The sequence below is a fragment of the Nematolebias whitei genome, chromosome 13 (assembly GCF_014905685.2).
Source record: "Nematolebias whitei isolate Nwh7 chromosome 13, NemWhi1, whole genome shotgun sequence".
NCBI classification, from domain to species: Eukaryota; Metazoa; Chordata; class Actinopteri; order Cyprinodontiformes; family Rivulidae; genus Nematolebias; species Nematolebias whitei.
In genome coordinates this window covers 18,196,312-18,217,746 of record NC_056510.1, presented here as the reverse complement: position 1 = coordinate 18,217,746, position 21,435 = coordinate 18,196,312, and the positions used below count along the sequence as shown (strand labels likewise).

At 40.2% G+C, this 21,435-nt stretch overlaps 2 protein-coding genes across 2 annotated transcripts; one reads left to right on the top strand and one right to left on the bottom strand.

Annotated features, from left to right (window-relative positions):
* Positions 1–544: 544 nt before the first annotated feature.
* tmem41aa (transmembrane protein 41aa) lies at positions 545–4,059 on the bottom strand. The gene is made up of 5 exons (XM_037686397.1): positions 3,830–4,059; positions 2,928–3,078; positions 2,433–2,594; positions 1,310–1,448; positions 545–838 (listed from the first exon to the last, which is right to left on the bottom strand). Exons 1-5 carry the CDS (start codon positions 3,997–3,999, stop codon positions 618–620), a joined length of 843 nt encoding a protein of 280 aa, XP_037542325.1. The 5' UTR covers positions 4,000–4,059; the 3' UTR covers positions 545–617.
* A 293-nt stretch (positions 4,060–4,352) lies between these two features.
* ehhadh (enoyl-CoA, hydratase/3-hydroxyacyl CoA dehydrogenase) lies at positions 4,353–20,818 on the top strand. Its single transcript, XM_037686396.1, has 7 exons — positions 4,353–4,472; positions 8,168–8,271; positions 8,487–8,656; positions 10,634–10,745; positions 12,247–12,351; positions 18,353–18,694; positions 19,008–20,818. Exons 1-7 carry the CDS (start codon positions 4,399–4,401, stop codon positions 20,258–20,260), a joined length of 2,160 nt encoding a protein of 719 aa, XP_037542324.1. The 5' UTR covers positions 4,353–4,398; the 3' UTR covers positions 20,261–20,818.
* Positions 20,819–21,435: the final 617 nt, after the last annotated feature.

Genomic DNA, 21,435 nt, shown 5'->3' with positions numbered 1-21,435 from the left:
GATAAAATGTTATGTACCTTATAAAAAACAAATTTATCAGTCAAATGTAACTCGAACACAAAGAAAAAAACAATTACCGTACTACCAAACATCAGCAATAACACTAAAACCACCTGCCTAAAAATGTGTAGACCTTTGTGATCTAAAACACTTTCTGCCAGGAACCTGTCTTAATGTGGATAACTAAACTAAAGAACATTTATATAAACTCAAAAACATTCACCTGAACACTCTAACCTTTACAATTATGGCTAGATATTTGTTTTTAATAACAACGTTTCAGAGGTAGAATTTAAACTGCGACAGGCACTTTAAGCACGAGCTGGTTTAAATGAAACACATTCCTTAAAACCCTTCCTCATCTTTACAATAACTGCACGGCAACGCATTTGTATACATACAGAAAACTTTGTGCTTTTGTTGCATGATGTGGCAAAGAAAACACTTTAAATCCATCTCTGAGTGATTCCTGTTGAAGTCCGTGGGGCTCCAGAAGAGAAAAGCGTTCCAGAATTGGAAACAAAAATTTTCCTGAAAAGTCACCACTTTTAATACATTTACTCTTCTGAGCAGAAGGCATCAGAATGCTAAAACAAACCCATTCGTACGGCACAAAGTCACTGCACCTTCTTATCCGTGACCAGTCCATTCTGAGATTGAGCGTCCAGTTTGAGCCGCCTCTGGCTGAAGCGCCGGATGAGGGCGCTGGGCAGCAGAGCCATGCAGGCGATGGCCAACAGCTGCAGGAGCCGCTCCCAGGAGAACAGGTCGTCCAGCGAGGACACTTCGGACAGCATGACGCCCGTCTGCACACAGATGAAGTTGTACGGCAGGAGGCCTGAGGACGAAGGCGCAAAAATGCATCAACATCTACAAATCCAGATCCTTCAAAACAACTGACCATGAAGTGCTTCTGTACATGTTTGTGATTTTCTAAAACTAAAATCATGGTTGTCTGACGTGGATTTTCAGTTTGCAAGTTAAAAGCAAACAAAGACTTAAAAAAAAACAACCTTAAAACATACATTGTAAGTGGAAGGACTTGTTTTCACTGAATTCATACATTTTAATACAATTAATATATTTTCATTAGAAAATATGAAGGGATTCTGCAGTTGTGACTGCTTTTAAACCATTAATTTAATGAATGCAGTGACCTTTTCAGCTGTGATTTGTTTATTCAAAAAAGCTAAGTGCATTTTCAGCAAATCAACAAAATACGGAGCAGTTTAATTCAGACTGCTGACGTATTGAGGACACCGTGCTCAACGAGGTCATTTCAACCATCAGGTGATCTGTAAGCTCCTACCGATGAAGACCGAGCAGAAGAAGAACGTGATGGGGATGTTGACGATCGGGGCTGACATGTTCAGAAACCAGTTGGGAGTCATGGGAAAGAACCTCAGGAAGAGCAGGAAGAAGAACAAACAGTCCCGGTTCTCCTCCACCTGGAACAGGACAGACATCAAATGGCACAGATGTAACAGGGAAAACAAATAATGGATCACACCATCAAGATTATAAAAACAGATTAGTTTTAAAATATTGAAATTAATTTTTTTAAATGCCTAATTACTATAGCTTTAGTCAACATACGGTACCTAAAATGAAAACTACAGAATTGAATATAAAACAGAGAAAGACATTTGATAACTTTAGTGTTGTTTCAATTTTTTACGTTCGTAGTGCACCGCTTTTGACAAGGTAACAAATTATACTGCTAAAAAAGAAAGAAGTAAAACCACTCAAAGTGTTATATGAATAGAAGGGTGCCTTTAATTAGAAAGGAGAGGGTACAAATGAAATGAGACTTATTAGCAAAAACCAATTAAATAAATCTCCAGCCCAATCCTAAACTATTTACTCCCAGAACTCTAAACATATTTCCTCCTGATTTAATTAGAAAGTACTTCAATTTACAGTTAAAACTTAGTTAAGGACCAATAAAGGCAATGTCTCATTCAGTTTTTGCCCAGTGATACTTTGACATGTAGACTGGCCAAACAGTCATCACTGACACCTTCATAGTGAAAATAAGTTATTTTTTTTCTTTGTCTAATATTTAACACATTGAGTAGATCATGGTATTTTCAGGAATGTATTTATTTTTTGTTTGAAAAATTTTTAATCTGTTGCAATATCCAAAGTGCAATCACAACTTTCTGATGATATGGAGCTTGAAAAAAAAACTGGTTATAACTAGTGGCATTGCTGCAGTCTATTTGGTTAAAAAAAACATTGAGCAAGATGTTTGTATGATCAGGTGAACATGTTGCCATCACACAAATCTATAACAAAAAAGAAACTGATACTTTAATGGAAAATAATTCTATAAAGGTAAAAGTCTTGGGGAAACAGCAGAATGAAGACAGATTTGCTGCAACACTGTTTTACTGGTTTTATTGTCTGGTTACTCAGACGCACGGTTGTACCTTTCTCTGCAGCATGGAGACTTTCTCAGGGAAAAGATTCACAATGTACTGCTTCCCAAAAGCTTGAGACAGGAGGTAACACATGGTGGAGCCCGACGTCGTCAGCACACAGGCCAGCAGCAGCCCTTCATATGGTCCAAAGATAGCTCCTGCCAGAATGTTCTGCACAAAGACAATCAGAGAACCTGTCGTTACTACACGTTCTCACTTAGAGTGCAGCACGAGACACAATTAGAGATCTGACAGCAGTTTGAAGTGTAAGGTGCTGGATGTGTTGATTACTTTTTCTCAGCTGCAAAAAAACCCTCTAAACATTTTGCAAATCAGTGAGAAATCTACAATCCAGCAAGAGTGGAAACATAATGAACATCCTGTTCTTATCTAAATATTTTTCTGCTGCAGCCAATCTTTAAAAAGCCACCAACTACCATTAAAGTGGGTTTTTTTTCTTCTTGCCTTATATGTTTAATGACATTTTTATTGCTTTCTTCTCACCAGCAGTGATGATCCAGGGATGGCAAAGGACTGCTTGTAGAGATATGCGCTGCAGAACAGCAGCAGGACGTATCCAGTGTGCTCCGTTTTGTAAAACTGCAGGAGCTCAGCCAGTTCCCGGAGCTCCTCCAGGTCTGAGGGGAACTTCAACCTGAGAAAACATTCATGATTGAGTTGGACATATTGGCTGAATTTTGTTCACAAAAAAGGTCTTTAAAGACAGAATTTTTTTTTTTTTTTTTACAGATCTTTAAAAATTAATATATTGCCATTTAAAAAAGGAAACTCACACAAAGTTAACATTTTCCTCTGGTGAAAGATTGACATCATGTGGAGAGTAAAATAAATTATAATCTAAATTAAGTTATTAAAAGGCAGCTCTTCATATAAAAGACCTTGTCTTCACGTTGTAAAAATAAGAAATCAAGCTTTTAAAAGTTGGGTTTTTTTGACATTTAAATGAGTGAAAACAACATTAAAAGTACAGTTTTTTTTTTAGTAACTGGAAGAACACATCAAATATTTTAAGTAGGCCAACTTAAACTTTAATAAGTACCTGTATATATGTAATTAATGTGACTTCGATCCAGATGAGCCAGAAAATGAGACACTAGATTAGTTAATCGCATTTAAACAGTAATAAACCTGACAGCCAACAACAGTCATAAAGATGCTTATAACAAACCTCTTAAAAGTTTCTAGGAGACACTGTAATATATACTGAGCTCTGGAGTTTTTCATTAAAGGTTGGACAGTATGCACAGAGCGCAAATTAGCTCACTAGTTGTGGTACAACGTACACTTTAAACACATTTTTGTTTCAATAAGGTATTTAATGTCCAGCTGCTTTGCTTCATATTGAAGGGGCACATTTTTTGGCGCAACACCGGCGGCGGTGTTACCTGCTGGGCTCCTCTGAAGTGTCACCGAGCAGCTCGGACTCGTCCACATTTTCTGTCTTGGTACCGGGCTGAGCACGTCTACGTGGTCCAGCGGGGAGGTACAGGGACAATGAATACAAATACAAGCTGGCTACGGTCACAACAATAACTAAACCTACGAGTGAGCGCATATTCACTGGCGTCGGTAGGGAACTTCATTCACCTATTGTTGTGTTGTCACTGAACAGCCAACCGTCGCAGTGACGTCATATTTATGCGCACTCAGGCAGCGTTAATGTAACGTTACATTAAATAAATTACATTATATATCTTTAGTTAACTGTAATTATATTGTAGTCAAAATAAATTTAAATTAATAAACAAGAAATATAAGAATCTGGTATTCACTTTAGCCCCGCTCCAGCAGGCGGCAGCAGTGCAACATTACATCTTTAGGACGGGATCTCTGGAGGGACATAAATAAAAACAACCCAAACGCTTTATTGTGGTTCAGTTAAAAAGAGAGTTTCAAAGTCCAATCTGCACATAGAAAAGGTTGCAGCTAGACCTCGAAGCAGTTGTTCGACATCATGGCTTTGTATACTCGAGTTTCGGGGTCTGTAAGCGTGATTACTCTTCAAAACCCTCCCGTTAATGCACTAAGGTGAGCCAAGAGTAAACAAAGCTGTTTCTACTTTTGATACTTTTCTTGACAGTATAAATATAGTGCAACAACTTTCACATTTGTTACACTGACTTGCTTTGCTCAGTAAGAGGTGAATATGGAAGATGCATCTGCACCCTAAAAGTAAATAACCATTTTTATTTGTTTGCTATTTAAATATGCCTTTTCAATGCAATTCAAGTTTTTTTTTAATCCAATTAAAAGTCGTGACAAAAATAAGTGTAATACTTTCTCTTAATTTCTACAAGGGAGGCAATGGTTAATTTATTTTTTGAAGGAGATAAACCAATATTGCACGCATGTGTTTGGTTGAAGTCAACAAACTTTAAGGATAAACATTTCAAGTCACATCATGTGAAAGAGCACCCTGCTTCATTTAAAGAACAGGGTATTGTAAATATCTGGCCTTTAGAGCAAAGTTTAGAAGATAAAAATAAAATAAAAAAGATCAAAAACATGTTAGGCTGCCTTCAGGCCCAGGACTCCCTTGCAAAAGAGATCTGTGATCTCAATGGGATTTGCCTTGTTAAATAAAGGTTAATAGTAAAGTAGAGATTTCTGAGCATCTCAGGCCTATCAGCATGGATGAGGCGACAAAGACCAAGTTTGATGAATTTGGACCACAGATAAAGAAAATAAAAGGTTGTGGCTTTTCATTGTTGTGGTCAACCAAGAAAAGGTCATGCAGCGAGCAAGGTGGCTTCAAAGGTCACCAAAGATCCCGGGTTCACTGCTATCGGACTCACCCGTGTAGAGAAAACCAAACAAAGGGGGCTGCTGTACAAAAATAATCCATTCATACTTGCCTGAGAGTTTTGAGAGACTTCAAAGGATGCTAGAACAAGTGTTTCATGGACTCGCAACACCAAAACAATTTTTTGTTTTGTTTGTTTGTTTGTTTAAATGAGATCTTGCAGTAAGTGTCATGGTTTGGGCCTAGTTGTCATACTCCAATAACTTATAGTTATTCCCTCGAGGGGTGACCTGACTGCAGAAATGTATAGCTCCCAGACATGTATCCTCTTTGTATTAAAGAATTAAATTTTATAGCATTTTAGATTTTTTTAAATGTATTTATTCTCTTCAGGATATTTTAAATGGTATATTTAATTGTTGGTATGATTTTAATGAGGTTAGTTATGTGACTTTTAAGTTGCTTAGGATTTTTTTTAAGGAAAACTTTAAGGTTTTGTGACCGTAACGGTTCTGCTTGTGTTCTTCAGAGCGATGACAGTGAAGGTAAAATGAATTGAAGCAATGTACTATTATAGAAAAAAGTAATCTGTACTGAAACTGAGGCACAAGAAAAGTTGAGTCATGAGACAATAACATTTGTTATACTAAGTCCGAGCCTTTATTCCAATAGAAAATGCAATGTAACTTTTTTTTTTTTTAAAGGACTGAAGCCGTTCTGTTTGGTTAAAACGAAATAAAATCACTCCATACTAACGCAGCATTGAAAATCAATTTCTTGAATGTTTAGCTTATGTTAATATGCAACACATACGAACAAACAAATGACCAAAAACAAACTAAAACAGTTTTTTTTTTCTTTTCTTTAATATAGTTTTTTTATGCATCTGTGGGACTGGTAAAAATGAGCTTTAGGCACTTTTGTGTTTCAGTGTTGGAGAGAAATGTTGTACATCATTTGTGTGAGAATTATTTTACAGTTTAAACCTACAGAATCTGGTCATACAATTTAAGTTTGATTTGTTGAATACAAACATTAAGACAACTCACCTGCCTTCATGTAATGTTGCTAAGTTCAAAAAGCATAGTCATGCATCACATTACTACAAGACTGTCAGTTTGTGGCACAATAAGTAATTATTACTTTGATGATTTGCATACTTTTTGCTTGTAGTGTGTGTGTTTATTAATGACAGTGTTTTATTTGTTGTACTTTATATTCAGGTTAAGAGACTGAATTGTACTTTCACCTTTTGTCTTGAATATGCAATAAACTGGTTAGAGATTTCTTATCTTGCCCATCACCTGGAAGACTAAACCATCTCTCTGAGTGTGCTACTGCAGAACACAATAATCAATTATTTACTTCTTGCTGTTTGGCTGAGAGAATGTTTACGAAACTCACTGATGTGCATCTACAACTGATTTAACTTTTAGAGTCGAGCCTTTTCAAGATGGCTGCCACAGCTGATTGTCCTTATCCAACATAAAACTGGCTTCAACTCAGTCAGTTTTAAAGATATTGAGCTGAAATTTGACGTGGTTGTAGCTGAGAGTCATTCACAATACACACTCTGAGAGGTCGTCTGGTCATCAACACCTAGTCGGAGCTTGTATTGTAAGAAATCATGTGCATGTTATTTTTTTAAATTTGACTGAAACAAATGCAAATTTGTCATTTCTCAACCTAAGATGAGCTTAGTTTAAAACTCGTCTGGAATGACAGACTGCAAACAGTTTGCTTTACTTCAAGGACTGGGTTCTAAGAAGCCATAATCTTTTGTAATCTTTAGTGGTGTTAATATGTACTCAGACTTACCGGGGGTATTGGAAAAAAAAATATTTAATCTTTTGCTGCTTTCTCACTCATTTTTTGTCAAGTCCTTGTATCTAATTATAACTTATTTTTCAGTGTGTGTTAAAAAAAAAAAAAAAAAAAAAAAAGAGGAAAGTGAACAAGTGCAGGACAAAAGAAGAAGTGTCACATATAAAAAATACTGTCCACAGCAGAGAGTACTTAAAGAGACAGAAACAGATCCAGGGAAGACCTGACACAAGACTTTATTATTGATGATTTCTGATTGATCCACAGGTCAGAGTTAAATAACTTCAATTAAAACACATTATTCTGAAAGACAGTCAGGTGTTGGACTGAAGATAGTGAAAAATCAACTAAAGTCCAAAGTAAAACTTTGAAAGACTCTCAGGAAGACAAGAGATCTATCGATCAAGACCACAGTGAAAGATTTATATAAGAGTCAGAGTTTCTTTATTTGTCATTCGCACCACATCTGGTTCATGTGGTGGAACGAAATTATGTAGACAGGGTCCCACTTACATCCAACAAAAGTATAAAATGTAAAATAAAAACAGGAATAAGATCCAAGATGTGAACTAAAAAAGAACAACTAAAAATACACTAAGCACTAGTAGTACAAAAACAATATGTCGAACAGGAGCATGAACATGAGTCTGTGTGAGCAGATGAGTACGAATGAACACAGCAACATGAACTAGATCAGCAGCAACATGAAACAGATCAGCAGCAACATGATGTGACTATTTCACAGGTTATCCTGGTTAGATATTCATGAGTCTAACAGCCTCAGGGTAGAAGCTGTTCCTGAGTCTAGTGGTTCTACACTTAATGCTCTTTAACCTCCTTCCTGAGGGGAGCAGGGCAAAAAGTGTGTGTGCTGGATGAGTGGGGTCCTTCATGATGCAGATGGCCCTCTTCCTGTATCTGGAGGTGTAGATGTCTGTGATGGTGGGGAGACTGACACCAACAGTCTTCTGTGCAGCCTTCACCACTCTCTGCAAAGCTTTTCTTTCTGCAGCTGTGCAACCAAGAAGGTCTGGCTTCTTGTAAAGCAAAAGTGAAGAACTGAGGGATGATTCAAGACTTTTCATGTATTGTACAAGTTAACTAAAAATGTAAACGCACACAGAGCAGTATAACAAACGTGTTTTTATGGTTGCAGTGCGGCAGTGAGGCAGAGTATTCTTAACACGATGGAGCGAGCTCTCAGTGAACCCGAGGTGACGTCTGTGGTCATCTGTGGTCAGAATGGAAAGTTCTGTGGAGGTATGAACATTTCTCTGTAACATCACAATACTGACACAACTTTGTGGCCTCAGACCCTTTTATATTCTCACTATACCTTTTGTTGCTGTGTTATGGTGAAACGTGGGATAATTGTAAGACTAAAATATGTAGTAAAATTATGTACAGTTCATTTTACAGTCAGTTATTTCTATCTTTGAAGTTTTACCTTCTGATGGTGCGTTTTTGCCTAACAGGTGCGGACATCAAGGAGTTTGGATCAAACGTGCGCGGACCTGATCTGGTACCACTGATCCATCGAATTGAGTCAGCAGCCAAACCGGTGGTGGCAGCCATCGAGGGGATCGCGTTAGGCGGGGGCCTCGAGTTGGCGCTCGGTTGTCACTATCGTATCGCTCACTCTAAGGTGAGTTCACGCTGTCTGGCTCTGTTAGTGTGCTGGTGATGAAAGTGTTGAGCTGCATCAGTGTCTAAGTGATAGTTTTCCTAAATCTAGCTTATTGCAATTCATTCAACCTTTATTTAGACAGGTAAATCCCATTGAGCCTCGAGGACTCATTTACAAGAGAGACCTGATTTCAACAAAGAATGATGACAACAATGGACAACAGCGACAACAATAGACAGTTATAAAAGGCATACAGATTTTTTTTTTAAAACAAATAAGATGGCAAAAAGTAACAAAACAGCTAGATTATAAGGCGAATGTAGAAAACTAAAAACAGGAACATGTCTGCATTGGTCCTTGCCAGGAGTCCAACAGATTTTTAAAGCCACTTAGAGAGGACAAGGTCGAGAGCTTCAGGTCTTTTTGTAAGATATTCCAGGAAACGGGAGCGGAGTAGGAGAAGGCCCTTTTGCCTAGTTCAGTTCTCACTGAGGGAACACTGCAGGTAATAATGTCCTGAGAGCGTCCGCTGTAGCTGCACTCACGCAGAGACATGTAGGAGGAGATGTATGAAGGCAACTGACCAAGAAGTGATTTAAAGATGGAAAATATACCAGTGAGAGAGTCTGCGTGAAGTTAATGATGTCCAGTTAACCAGTGAATACAGGGTGCAGTGGTGGGTACGATAATCACAGCCAGTTATGAATCTTAGTGCACCATGATAGACAGCATCCAACATCTGCAGGGTTCTTGTGGGAGCGTTCATGTAAATAATGTCACCGTAATCAATGAAGGGAAGGAAAGTCACAGATACAAGGCGTTTCCTAGCATTCAGAGTTAGACTGGATCTGTTTCTGAAAAAGAAACCCAGTTTAACTTTCATTTTCTTTACTAGGATTTCCACATGGAGCTTAAAAGAAAGATGCGAGTCGACCAAGATACCCAAATATTTATAGGAATCAACAAACTCAATGGGGACATCATTTGAGGATAAAATCAGAGGAAGAACTGCTGGGACCGACTTCCTGTTTGAAAAAAGCATCCCTTTGGTTTTGTCGGCATTTAGGACAAGTTTTTGAGGCGGAACAAATCAGACTGGATGATGTTAAATGCAGATTGCAAAAGCTGGAAAGCCTTATCAACTGTTTTAGCTCGACAATAAACAACTGTGTCATCAGCATAGAAATGTATGGATGCATTAGGGATGTTTTTATCTACGTTATGTATGTAGATTGTAAAGAGGGTGTGTCCTAAGACTGAGCCTTGTGGTACACCATTGTTGACTGTTAAATAACTGGAGGAAGTACCATTATGTTGAACACATTGCCTCCGATCTGAGAGATAGTTAGAGAACCAACCAATGGTCCGTTCTGAGAAACCAATTTCTGAGAGTTTATGACACAAGATGTTATGATCCACAGTGTCAAACGCTTTAGACAGATCTAAGAAAAGTGCAGCACAATAATCCTTAGCATCCAGTGCTTCAACAACACCATTAAGAACCTTCAGTGAAGTGCAATATTTGTGAATTTTAGTTAATTATATTTAAAGGCCAAAAAAAAAAAAAAATGGCTTCATAAGTTTGACATTGATTGTTTTGATTTTTAAAAATTAGCATTAGCTATTAAAACACTTTGTTGATTGACCTCTAATTGTTTTCAAATTTCTCCAAATGCAAAACTTTACTTTTGTTTCTTCCTTCTCTCAAAAACACATCTTCTTTTCCTCTCAGTCTTCGTCTACTGACTCTTTGAGGCTGCGGGTGCTGCTGTCAGATCTAATAAACTCAGGCGATAAAAACAAGTTCAAATAAACAAAGAAAAAGGCCGTAGAGATATATCCACATTTCTCTCTTTGTGACTGAAACAGACAAAGCTTTTTGCATGGCAGTGGCTTTTTCAGGTGGAGGTTTTATTCAGATTAATATCTGAACATTGCTGTCTGTTGTTCTAAATATAGTCACTGTTCTATTTTGTGCCATTTTGGTGTTTTCAGGCCAAACTTGGACTTCCGGAGGTGACTCTGGGTTTGCTACCTGGTGCAGGGGGATCCCAGCGTCTGCCGAGGCTCATCGGTATCCCAGCTGCTTTAGAGCTCATCACCACAGGTTAGAAAATAAGCCATGTGCCGCTTTTTTAGAGAAATTTGGAATTAACCAAATTTTAACATTGATCAGTCGATTCTTATGGTCCATCTTCATGTCAATAAAAGCCCAAATAATCCTATAATGTGCAAACAGTTTCCTATAACATGAGTAGAGTCAGATCTTCTTCTTTTGGATTTCCCCTCTTCAGGAGTTTCCACAGTGAGTCCATCTCTGTCCTCTGCATCCTCTGTCCTCATATCTACCTCCTTCTCTAACGGCATCCATGTATCTCCTCTTTGGCCTTCATTGTGAGTGTAGAGTTTCCCTTATAGATAGTCTTACAAAATAATTTGACACTTCTCGGTCTGATTTTTTTTAAACTGGTGCATTAAAGACAATAATACGTTAAAGAGTTTAGAGAAAGCACTGTGGAAATGATTGAAGCTGAAAAATGCTACTGTGTTCATTTGTACGTTGAAAGAAAATGTGTCTGTGTTGTTAAACTTTTACTTATTAAACTTTCATTTTGTTGCTGCTTGTGGGTGAGCATCCAGAAAAATCTCTCAAAACATTTAAACAAAGAATGTTGGCATCATATGATTTTACTTTAAATGGGAACATCATCATTCAAAAAGAGCAGCATGTTGTATTAAAAAAAATACTGTGAATAACTACTTGTTTGAATTTTTAAAATTTTAAGTGACAGAGCAAAATAAACTAAATGCATAATGAAAGTGACAGTTCCAATATAAAACATCCACTGAGTCAGGCTCCATTTGGGCCTGTATTCACTCATCGAGGTGACTGTGAAGTAAAAATTATATTTCAAAACAGATTTTTACAGAAAAATGTCAGAACAGCAGTTCCTGCCCTGAAGAGGGATTCGTTGATGCAAAACCTCATAGGTAATTTCCAGCAAAATGCTGAAAATGTTCTACTTCAACCCATCTTAGGTTTTAGTTCACAACCCAAACAAATATTTTATTTTGTGTAATGTTTCTATAAATCGTATAGTCTTGTTAGTAGCAATGTTACAAAGTTTTCCTTTAACAGCTACAGGAAACATCTGGACGTTGTTGCCGTAAAAGGAGTTTCCGAGTCTTTAATCTGAAGAAGTTCACATCCTTTCCCCCTGCTGTGCGAGTTATGTTCATTACATACCTGAACAGGTTACTTGCCTGTTAATGCAGTCAGAAAGCTATATGGCTGTAAATGTGTTTTAGATGATTATGCCACATTTTCTAATTTTTCAGTAAAGAACAGCATCAACCATTGGTAAAACACATTTATCTGATGACCAGTAGGTGTCAGCATAGTTTTAACCTTCTTGCAAAGATGCTTCTTGAGATTCTCTCCTGCTCTGATTATTTGACACATATGTTAAGAAAAACTGAAACTCCCAACATTTAAATGTCTTTTAAAGTGTTGAAATAATTGTTCAGTAGTTTTTAATTGCATTTGAATTACAATTAGTGCATTATACTTTTGTCATTCATCAGCTAGACTTTGGTCTGTCCCACAGGTCGTCATGTGACCGCTACCGAGGCTCTGCAGCTTGGGATAGTCGACGAGGTCACTGAACGCAACGCTGTGGATGCAGCTGTCAAGTTTGCATTGAGTATTGCAGGTAAGATGCAGCAAAACTAAGCACAGGGTTCTGTATGGAATGATGGAAACTCTCTTCTCTAGCTTAAAGAAACAACAACTCCGGGCATGAAGGAGAAAGTCCTCCTAGAGCGGTTATTTTAGGCAAGTCTGACATCAAGAAGTGTTGACACATAGGCTTTGGAAGTCAAGGGAAGCAGAAGACACGGCAGACAGATCCTCCAACACAGAATCCATCAATGTTTCATGGCTCTGTCAGAAGTGCTCTGATGTCTTCACTGCTTTTGCTGTATTATTCAAAAGGGCGAAAAGAGACAAACTTTCTTAGAATATTAATAATGGGCTCTCAGCAGTCATTTAGGAGGATGAGGACTGCCGCCTGCACGTGAGTCTGACTCATTTACGCACCAAGTGGATTCCTGAAGTGTGCCTCGTCCCTGCAGCTTTGGAGGAAAGCTTTCTCTTTCCTTGCAAAGAAGTTCATTCAGATTTATGTAACTGTAAAACTGAGCGAGAACACCAGTGGGCTCAGCTCAAATGAAAAACAAAATGTATAAAGTGATAAATTGGAGGCTTTGAGGAGGCGTTGTGAACAAACAAAATTTTATGTGTTGTAGATAACTCTTTAGGTTGGTGCTTCTCGCGGTTGCCATCCTCAAACTCGTTGGTGGACTCCACGGGTTAGAGAGGCTGTCAAGCTGAAGATGAGTCCTATTGAGGCAGCTGAGGAGTACCGGAGGGCCAAGCAGTCCACAGCCTTGGCTGTTGCTGAGACAAAAGCTCAAATGTGTGGGGAGTTTGGTGAGGCCTTGGATAGAGACTCTCAATTGGCTTTATGGAAATTCTGGCAAACCATCAGGCGGCTGAGGAGGGGAAAGCAGCACTTTAGTAGCATTGTGTTCAGTGAAGGTGGGGTGCTGTTGATCTCAACCAGTGATGATGTCAGGAGGTGGAAGGAATACTTCTTGTACCTTCTCAATCTCACCAGCACGTCTTCCATGGAGGAAGCTGTGCCAGGGGACTTTGGGGTTGATCTGTCCATAACCGTGGCTGAGGTTACCAAAATAGTTAAAAAGCTACGCAGCAGCAGGGCTCTGGACAAGATTTGCCCTGATTTCCTAAAGGCTCTGGATGTTGTGGGGCTGTCTTGCTTGACATGCCTTTGCAACATCACATGGACATTGGGGGCAGTGCCACTGGATTGGCAGACTGGGGTGGTGGTTCCCCTCTTCAAAAAGAAGGACCAGAGGGTGTGCTCCAATTATAGGGGCATCACTCTACTCATACTCCCTGGTAAGGTCAATTCAGGGGTACTGGAGAAGCGAGTCCAGTCATTGGTCGAATCTCAGATCCAGGAGCAATGCGGGTTCAGTCCTGGCCTTGGAACAATGGACCAGCTCTTTACCCTCACTAGAGTCCTCGAGGAGCCATGGGGGTTTGCCCATCCAGTCTGCATGTGTTTTGTAGACTTGGCGAAGGCATTCGACCATGTTCCTCGGGGTACAGTGGGGTGGTGCTCCATGAGTACGAGATTGGGGAACCGTTGCTATGGGCTGTTCAGTCCCTATACAAGCAGTGTGAGAGCTTGGTTCACATTGCTGTCAGTAAGTCAGACCCCTTCATGGTGGGAGTTGGACTCCACCAGGACTGCCCGTTGTTACCGATTCTGTTCATAACTTTTATGGACAGAATTTCTTGGTGCAGCCAGGGGGTGGAGGGTTTCTGGTTCGGTAGCCTCAGGATTCCTTCTCTGATATATGCAGATGATGTGGTCCTGTTGGCGTCATCGTACCGTTATTTTCATCTCTCACTGGAGCAGTTTACAGCCAAGTGTGAAGCAGCTGGGATGAGAATCAGCATCTCCCAATATGAGGCCATGGTCCTCAGTCGGAAAAGATGGATTGCTCTCTTCTGGTCGAGGGTGAGGTTCTGCCTCAAGTGGAGGTGTTCAAGTATTTTGGGGTTTTGTTCATGAATGAGGGAAGAATGGAGCTTGAGATTGACAGATGGATTGGTGCGTCTTCTGCAGTATTGCAGACTCTGTACTGGTCCATTGTGGTAAAGAGGGAGCTGAGCTGTAAGGCAAAGCTCTCTGTTTACCCGTCAGTCTACGTTCCTACCCTCACCTATGGTCATAAGCTCTGGGTAGTGACTGAAAGAATGAGATCGTAGATACAGGCAGCTGAAATGAGTTTCCTCCGAAGGGTTGCTGGACTTTCCCTTAGAGATAGGGTGAGAAGTTCAGTTATACGGGAAAGACTCGGAGTAGAAACACTGCTCCTCCACATGGAGAAGCTCCAATTGAGGTGGTTTGGGCATCTGGTAAGGATGCTCCCTGGGCGTCTCTCTAGGGAGGTGCTTCGGGTATGTCCAACTGGGAGGAGACCCCGGAAAGACCCAGGACACGCTGGAGAGGCTAAGTCTCTTGGTTGGCCTGGGACCACCTTGCAGTCCTCCCAGAAGAGCTGGAAGAGGTGGCTGTGGAAAGAGATGTCGGGACCTCCCTGCTCAAGCCGCTGCCCCTGCGACCCAACTTTGGAACAAGTGGAAGATAATGAATGGATGGAAGACGACTCTCTTTAAACAATTTCAATTTGAAGAAATAAAGCTTAACATGATATTATGACCATTTTAAATTGATGTTCTATCAAATAGTTATTAATAGTATCTTATCAGTGATAACATAACTGACAGAACACAGATTTTTTTTTCTTCAGGCTAGACTAATAGCTAACCAAACAAGAGCCCATTTTATATAATATTTCAGACTATAAAGCAGTTATTTTTCAAAAATGACATTCTTGTAAGAAAGGAGGCTACATTAGGTGATATTTAAACTTTACACATTTGTATGACACATTTGTTTAATTTATTTTCAACCAAACAACATCCATGTTACTGTACTTTGTCAATGTTGGCTCCCTGAAGCTTCTGTACATATCAGTCCACTGTATCGGCGCGTCTAGTCAGTCCAAAGGGTAACTCAACTTCCAGTGCACTGGTGTTAAGTGTAAAGGTTTAATAATTTCTGTTATAGCCTGTTTTCACACCAGTTTGACATTTTTGAGAAAGAGTTGTCTTATAAGCCTGAAAAACAATTAAAAACAGCTCTTGTTTGGCTAGCCAGGAGGAAGACTTCTGCCCTCTTCTCCATACTAATCATGTGACTGATGTCACCAAAGGAAGTAATTACCGGTAATAAACCCTATATATATATATTTTTTTAGGTTAATCAAAAAACATTAATGTGAAGAACTGTGAAGTTAATATCAGCATTGTTTTCACACAGCAATTCACTTCGGTCTTGGCCTAGCTCAAATTTGTCATTAGCTTGTCAATCTAGTCACAACTGAACTGTATATCTCCAACTTCAGGTAATTCAAAGATCTATCTACAGCAGATAAGATATGAACTGTTCATAACCTTTCCATAGAACCGCATATCAGAAGATATGAGCCGCTCTGTTTAGATTTCTTGTGTTGTTACAAAAGAAAAACAGATTTTTAGTTTTTAAATGTAGGGCACTAGGCTGACACTTGGCTTCTGTTTTTGTGTCTATGTTTAACAAACAGAAATGAGAGCACTTATCACACATTTAGCAGGAAACAAAAAGAAGCACAGTTAGTGAATTCTTCTATTCCTTTTACTTGAGCTTGTCTCTATTCTTTTACAGTGAACTAAACCCTTAACGCCCACTCTGCTGTGTGGTTTTTGTGTCTTAGCATACACAAGGGAAATGTGTATTTTGCTTCCTGGTGCTAGAAGAGCTTTTGATTCATCTGCCTGAAACAAATATGATTTTTTTATGACATCAATTTCCCTTTTTTTACTTCTGATATGTCATCTTCCGCTGTATGTTGATGGATCTTTGAAGGTTGGCAACTTATTTATGAAGTATTCAAATTAGCAGGAAGCCTGTTTGTGCTTAATAATGCGCCTACAGCAAAAAACAAACACTTTCTTTAAAAAATGTCTATTTAGATATGAAAAAATGCACATAGAAGCATTCTGCAATAAAAAGATAATGGATAATTGTTTTATCACACTATGCTTTCAAGATAATTTGGTGTGATATTAGGATTAAAACTCAGGTTTTAATGGCAAAATGGGGATGCATAGTTGACTTTTGATGGATATGCAAGCATGGAGTATAAGATCAGGACAGGAAACTTGCATTTAAATGTAAAAAAAACAGTATAAGTGCAGCTTTTGCAACAATAAATCAGATCGGCCACATTAAGATGCCATGCCACATTACAAACACCATGTGTTTATATGAGAAGCAGTTTGTGAGTTGAATTTGATGTTCATGTGGCGTTTGATGACCACCACGAGCGAACAGATTCAAGGCTCATTCGTGACGAGATTAACTTTTCTTTTTTTTCTTTTTTTTTTACCCCAACGGTTGCAACATCTGCCCTCTACATCTGTCAGAGCAGCCAGGATTCCGGTTCGCTGCAAATCCACAGCTCAACCATTTACAGATTAACTGCAGCAGTAATGCCTCCTAAATCACACCGGGATCACATCTCACTGCCACATCACACCTCGCTGTCGCTCAACTGTTGAATTCAATCTTCAATATTTATTCGTCACTGATGATATTAGAGAAATTGTTGTTTTTATTATAGGGAAACGTGAATGATATTAAACGGGGATAGCTGCTGGCGCTTTACGCTTCACCATGGTGACCCAGTTTCTGACTCAGACCCACAGCTGAGTATAAATCAGTGGAGCTGTGGAGGTTTCTGACGACTGTCTCGTGTAATCACATCAGAGAAGGCAGGATTGGGAATTAAGATGCTTTTAACAAGGTTCAAACAGAGTGGCCATCTCTGTCGCTCTCATTGTTTCCTGATGTAAAATCTGAACAGGAGGCAGGAAGTCCTCATTTCTGTTCAACTCCAGCACCAACTCATAACAGGAGAAATAAAAATGCACAAATCATAACGTTTCATTCAGATCCATATGCGATTTAATATAACGCATTCACATACAGAACATTATGAATTGTCAGTAGATTGTGTCTTCACTTCCTCTCAATTCCCCATCCTGAGCAGCGGAAAGGATCGACTCCTTTTTAACAGACAAAATCTCCAGCAGAACCAGAACCAGGCTCAGGATGGGCAGCCATCTGCCTTAGCCGGCTGTGGTTTGAGAAGACAGGAAAGAGTCACAAACACAGAAGTGTTGGGCCTAGATTACTTTCTATGAGAAGAAAAACAAAGAAAATGCACGCTAATGACAGATATTATTGCAAATAAAAGCATGGAGAGTAAAGAGAGTAAAAACTGCGGCAGAGTGAGGAAACGCTGAGCCTAAAGCGGCATGACTACTGTAAGGACCAAGGTAGCTCCCATTCTACTTTTAGAAACTCTAGGAACCACTAATAAACCTGCAGTCTTAGATTAAGGTGTTCTGTTAAAGTATTGAATAAGAATAAGATTTTTAATATGAGGCAGAGCTTGGAGGTACAGGCATGTGTTGGATGTTTTAAATCGAACTTAAATCTACTCGTATTAATTCCCAAATAAAAGATTTATTGTAGGACGGGAACTTATGCGTTAACGCACAAGAATCACCATCATTTCTCCCTATTGCTGCTTTGCTCTAAGAATTGTTAATTTACCAGAAAATTTACCTGGAAGCAAATCTTAGCTTTTCACTTTTGCTCCGAGCAGCAGTATTCAAGGTGAAGGGTGACAGCTCAGAGGCTGAGTCGCTGCGTATATCTGGAAACGGTTTCTCAGATCTGTCTGCTCTCAGAAACTACTGGACTATGTAAGGATTGAGTGGTTGAGTGTGCCTGAAAAAGGAATTATAGGCAGAGTGGCTGAGTGCTGTTTAAAAAATTTCAAGAGTGTGGAGGAAATTAAAATATGAGGCACTTTCAAGTTAAAAATGTGAATTTTTCAGATGCATATGATGGAAGATTACATTTTGATTTGCTTTTACTGACTACTGTATTTTCAACTTGGCACTGCCAGTCATTTGTTTGAAGTTCTTCAATGTTTCTTTTTCAGGTAAATCACTGGATTCACGTCGAATAAGCACCTATCCGTGCCCGTGCCCTCCTGATGTCGACGCCGTCTTTGAAACAGCGATGCAGCGGGTGCGGCAGCGTGCCCGCGGAGCCATCGCACCTGTTGCATGCGTCCAGGCGCTTCGTGCAGCTGCCACGCTGCCCTACACCCAGGGTATGGAGAAGGAGAGAGAACTGATAAACGTGCTCCTCACTTCAGGCCAGGCTCGTGCTCTGCAGTACTGTTTCTTTGCTCAGAGAGTTGTCGGCAGGTGGAGTACGCCCAGCGGTGCCCGCTGGGACACGAGCAAGCCCAGACCCATACACAGAGCAGCTGTCGTTGGTAAGAGCTTTGGGCTTTTAATTTGTTCTGAGCTTTCAATTAACATAAGCACACTGACTCATCAAGTGAGCTGTGTGGCATCTTCAAATTTCATGTTGCCTATAGAAACTATGCCCTCATTTACAGTTCATCAGAGTTTAATGGATGAACTCTCTCTTCCCTGCGGGGAGGATTTGATGTGTGACAGTTTGTAAAGCTCTGCTTCTTATGCATCAAGTGCAGCAAGCTTTGCTGCCTGACTAAAATCATCAAAGTGTAAATGGTATCTTATAGGACTTCTGTGGTACTCAGTGTTTAAGTTTTATCTTCTCAGGGCTTGGCACCATGGGACGAGGTATAACTGTGGCCCTTGCGCAGGCAGGGTTTTCCGTGGTTGCAGTGGAGACCAACGAGAAGCAGCTGACTGAGGCAAAGCAGGCGGTGTCGGGCATGTTGGAGCGAGGAGCTAAGAGACGCGGGGTCCCCCTATCGCTCAATAAAATCATTTACAGCCATAAGATCCAGCCTGTGACAGATGTCGACCTGGTCATCGAAGCTGTGTTCGAGGACATGGCTCTGAAGAAGACCATCTTCCAGCAGCTGTCGGCCATTTGCAAACCAGGCACGTTCCTCTGCACAAACACCTCTGGATTAGACATCGACGAGCTGGCCGCCCAAACCCAGAACCCAGAGCTGGTGGTTGGAATGCACTTTTTTGCACCAGCTCATGTGATGAAGCTGCTGGAGGTGGTGTACGGACGAAAGTCCTCCCCTCAAGCTGTGGCCACTGCCATGGAGATTGGAAAGAAAATGGACAAAGTCAGCGTGGCCGTCGGAAACTGCAGCGGCTTTGTGGGGAACCGCATGCTGAAGTCCTATCTGGAGCAAGCCTTCTTCCTGTTGGAGGAGGGAGCAACACCTGAGCTGGTAGATGAAGCACTGGAGGAGTTTGGGTTTGCCATGGGTGTGTTCAGAATGTCAGACCTCTCTGGGCTCGACGTGGGCTGGAAAGTCAGGAAGGCAAGTGGGCTGGTTGCTATAGAAGCTTTAACAGGACCATCCGCTAGAGTCCGTGAAGGCCGCAGGTATAGCCCGCTGGGAGACCTGCTCTGTGAGCAGCAAAGGTTTGGTCAGAAAACAGGTAGAGGATGGTACCAATATGAGAAACCAGGTGGTCGAGTAGCTGTGCCTGATCCTTGGCTGCACCGCTTTCTGGAGGAGTACAGAGGCCAACATGGCTTGGTGGCACGCCGCATAGATCACCAAGAGGTTCTGGATCGCTGCCTGTACGCTCTGATAAACGAGGGCTTCCGCATTCTTGAGGACGGAATAGCTGCAGGACCAGAAGACATTGATGTCATCTACGTGCTTGGTTATGGCTGGCCCCGACACCACGGAGGCCCCATGTTCTACGCTGGGATGGTGGGTCTGAACAAGGTCTTGGAGAGGCTGGAGCACTACCACCAGGTGCACCCTGATGTGCCCAACCTGCAGCCCTGCTGTCTGCTCAGAAAGCTTGTGGCCAGCGGCAGCCCACCTATCCAAAAATGGAGGGAGGTCATCAAGAAACCTCATAGCCAGCTTTAAACCGCTTTAATATTGCCTACACATGTCAACCAAATGCTTCCTATCCAAAAACGCTGAGTCATTCGTTTACATAGTGGCTGTGGATGATGGCTGTAGTGTGTAAAAAGAAATGCTAACAAAACGTTTCTGCATGCAGCAGTGCTGATGGCAACAACACATTAAGAGCATATAAAATGGGCAAAGGCAAATTAAAAAGAATTTAATTGGCTCAGTGTTTTCACAGCAGAGTATTTAGACGTGTTGAGCCAGTAATTTGAATGTGAGCTGACAGTAATTGGAGTAAATTGTTGAGCTTGTAAAAATTTACGGCTGCAGCCTCAGCAGAAAGAGGAAAAACTGTTTTAAGTGGACGGCGGCAGGAAAGAACGGACCTCCCGTGATGTTTTTCAGTCGATGAGCCAATCTATGAAGAGGAAAAAGACCTTGTGCATCACAGAAAGGTTTCACAACAACCGCTTCTAGAATCAACTCGATGTTTTAATTTGACAACTGTTTGTGCACGTAAAGTTTGAAGCCGATTTGATTTTACTACTGTTTTATGAGAAAACACCTGCGCATGATGGGCACAGACTGTTTTACACAAACGTCAAGCTTGACAAAAGTGAATTGTTGTAGGTTTGTCAGAATAAACGCCCGCTTGCAAAGAAATGAGCTGACTGATCGTCCAACCTTACAGGTGTAATTATTCTTGTAGCCTTTAGAAACGGCAGAAGTAAACGACAATAAAATATTTTAATTAAACCAAATTAATCAAAATACCAGCAACATAAACTATGAACGTAAAAGCTCAAATTAATCATGTGTGCTTAACTAATTTATAAGCTTATATTTCATATTGACAGCTTTATACACAAGCTCCAATACTGCGGTGGTTTAATGTACTGAAGTAAAACTAGATGTATAAATACTGGCTTTGATCTGTGCCCAATGTTTGGGAAAAATTGCAACATTTGCATGTATTTTTTTGTAACACTATTATAATTATACTTCTATTCTGAATTATGACCAAATTCTTGAATAAAAATGTATTAATTTTTTGTGAATTACTCTGTGTGGTTTGTGTAATATTAACTTATTGTATGTATTATCACCAGCTTCCGTTTCGTTAGCTATTGCCTGATCTGATGGAGGCATTCATGTAAATGCCTCTGTTAGCAAAATATGTACCAGAAGAT

What these genes read in the sequence shown, in the direction of transcription:
- tmem41aa (XM_037686397.1), bottom strand. Translation starts at nt 3,999, where the DNA reads ATGCGCTCACTCGTAGGTTTAGTTATTGTTGTGACCGTAGCCAGCTTG. An exon ending in ACTTCAGAGGAGCCCAGCAG is followed by an intron (nt 3,079 to 3,829) that starts GTAACACCGCCG and finishes ATGTTTTCTCAG; the next exon opens with GTTGAAGTTCCCCTCAGACC. An exon ending in CTTCTGCTCGGTCTTCATCG is followed by an intron (nt 839 to 1,309) that starts GTAGGAGCTTAC and finishes CTTCGTCCTCAG; the next exon opens with GCCTCCTGCCGTACAACTTC.
- ehhadh (XM_037686396.1), top strand. Translation starts at nt 4,399, where the DNA reads ATGGCTTTGTATACTCGAGTTTCGGGGTCTGTAAGCGTGATTACTCTT. An exon ending in CCTCCCGTTAATGCACTAAG is followed by an intron (nt 4,473 to 8,167) that starts GTGAGCCAAGAG and finishes TTATGGTTGCAG; the next exon opens with TGCGGCAGTGAGGCAGAGTA. An exon ending in GTTTGCATTGAGTATTGCAG is followed by an intron (nt 12,352 to 18,352) that starts GTAAGATGCAGC and finishes TTTCTTTTTCAG; the next exon opens with GTAAATCACTGGATTCACGT.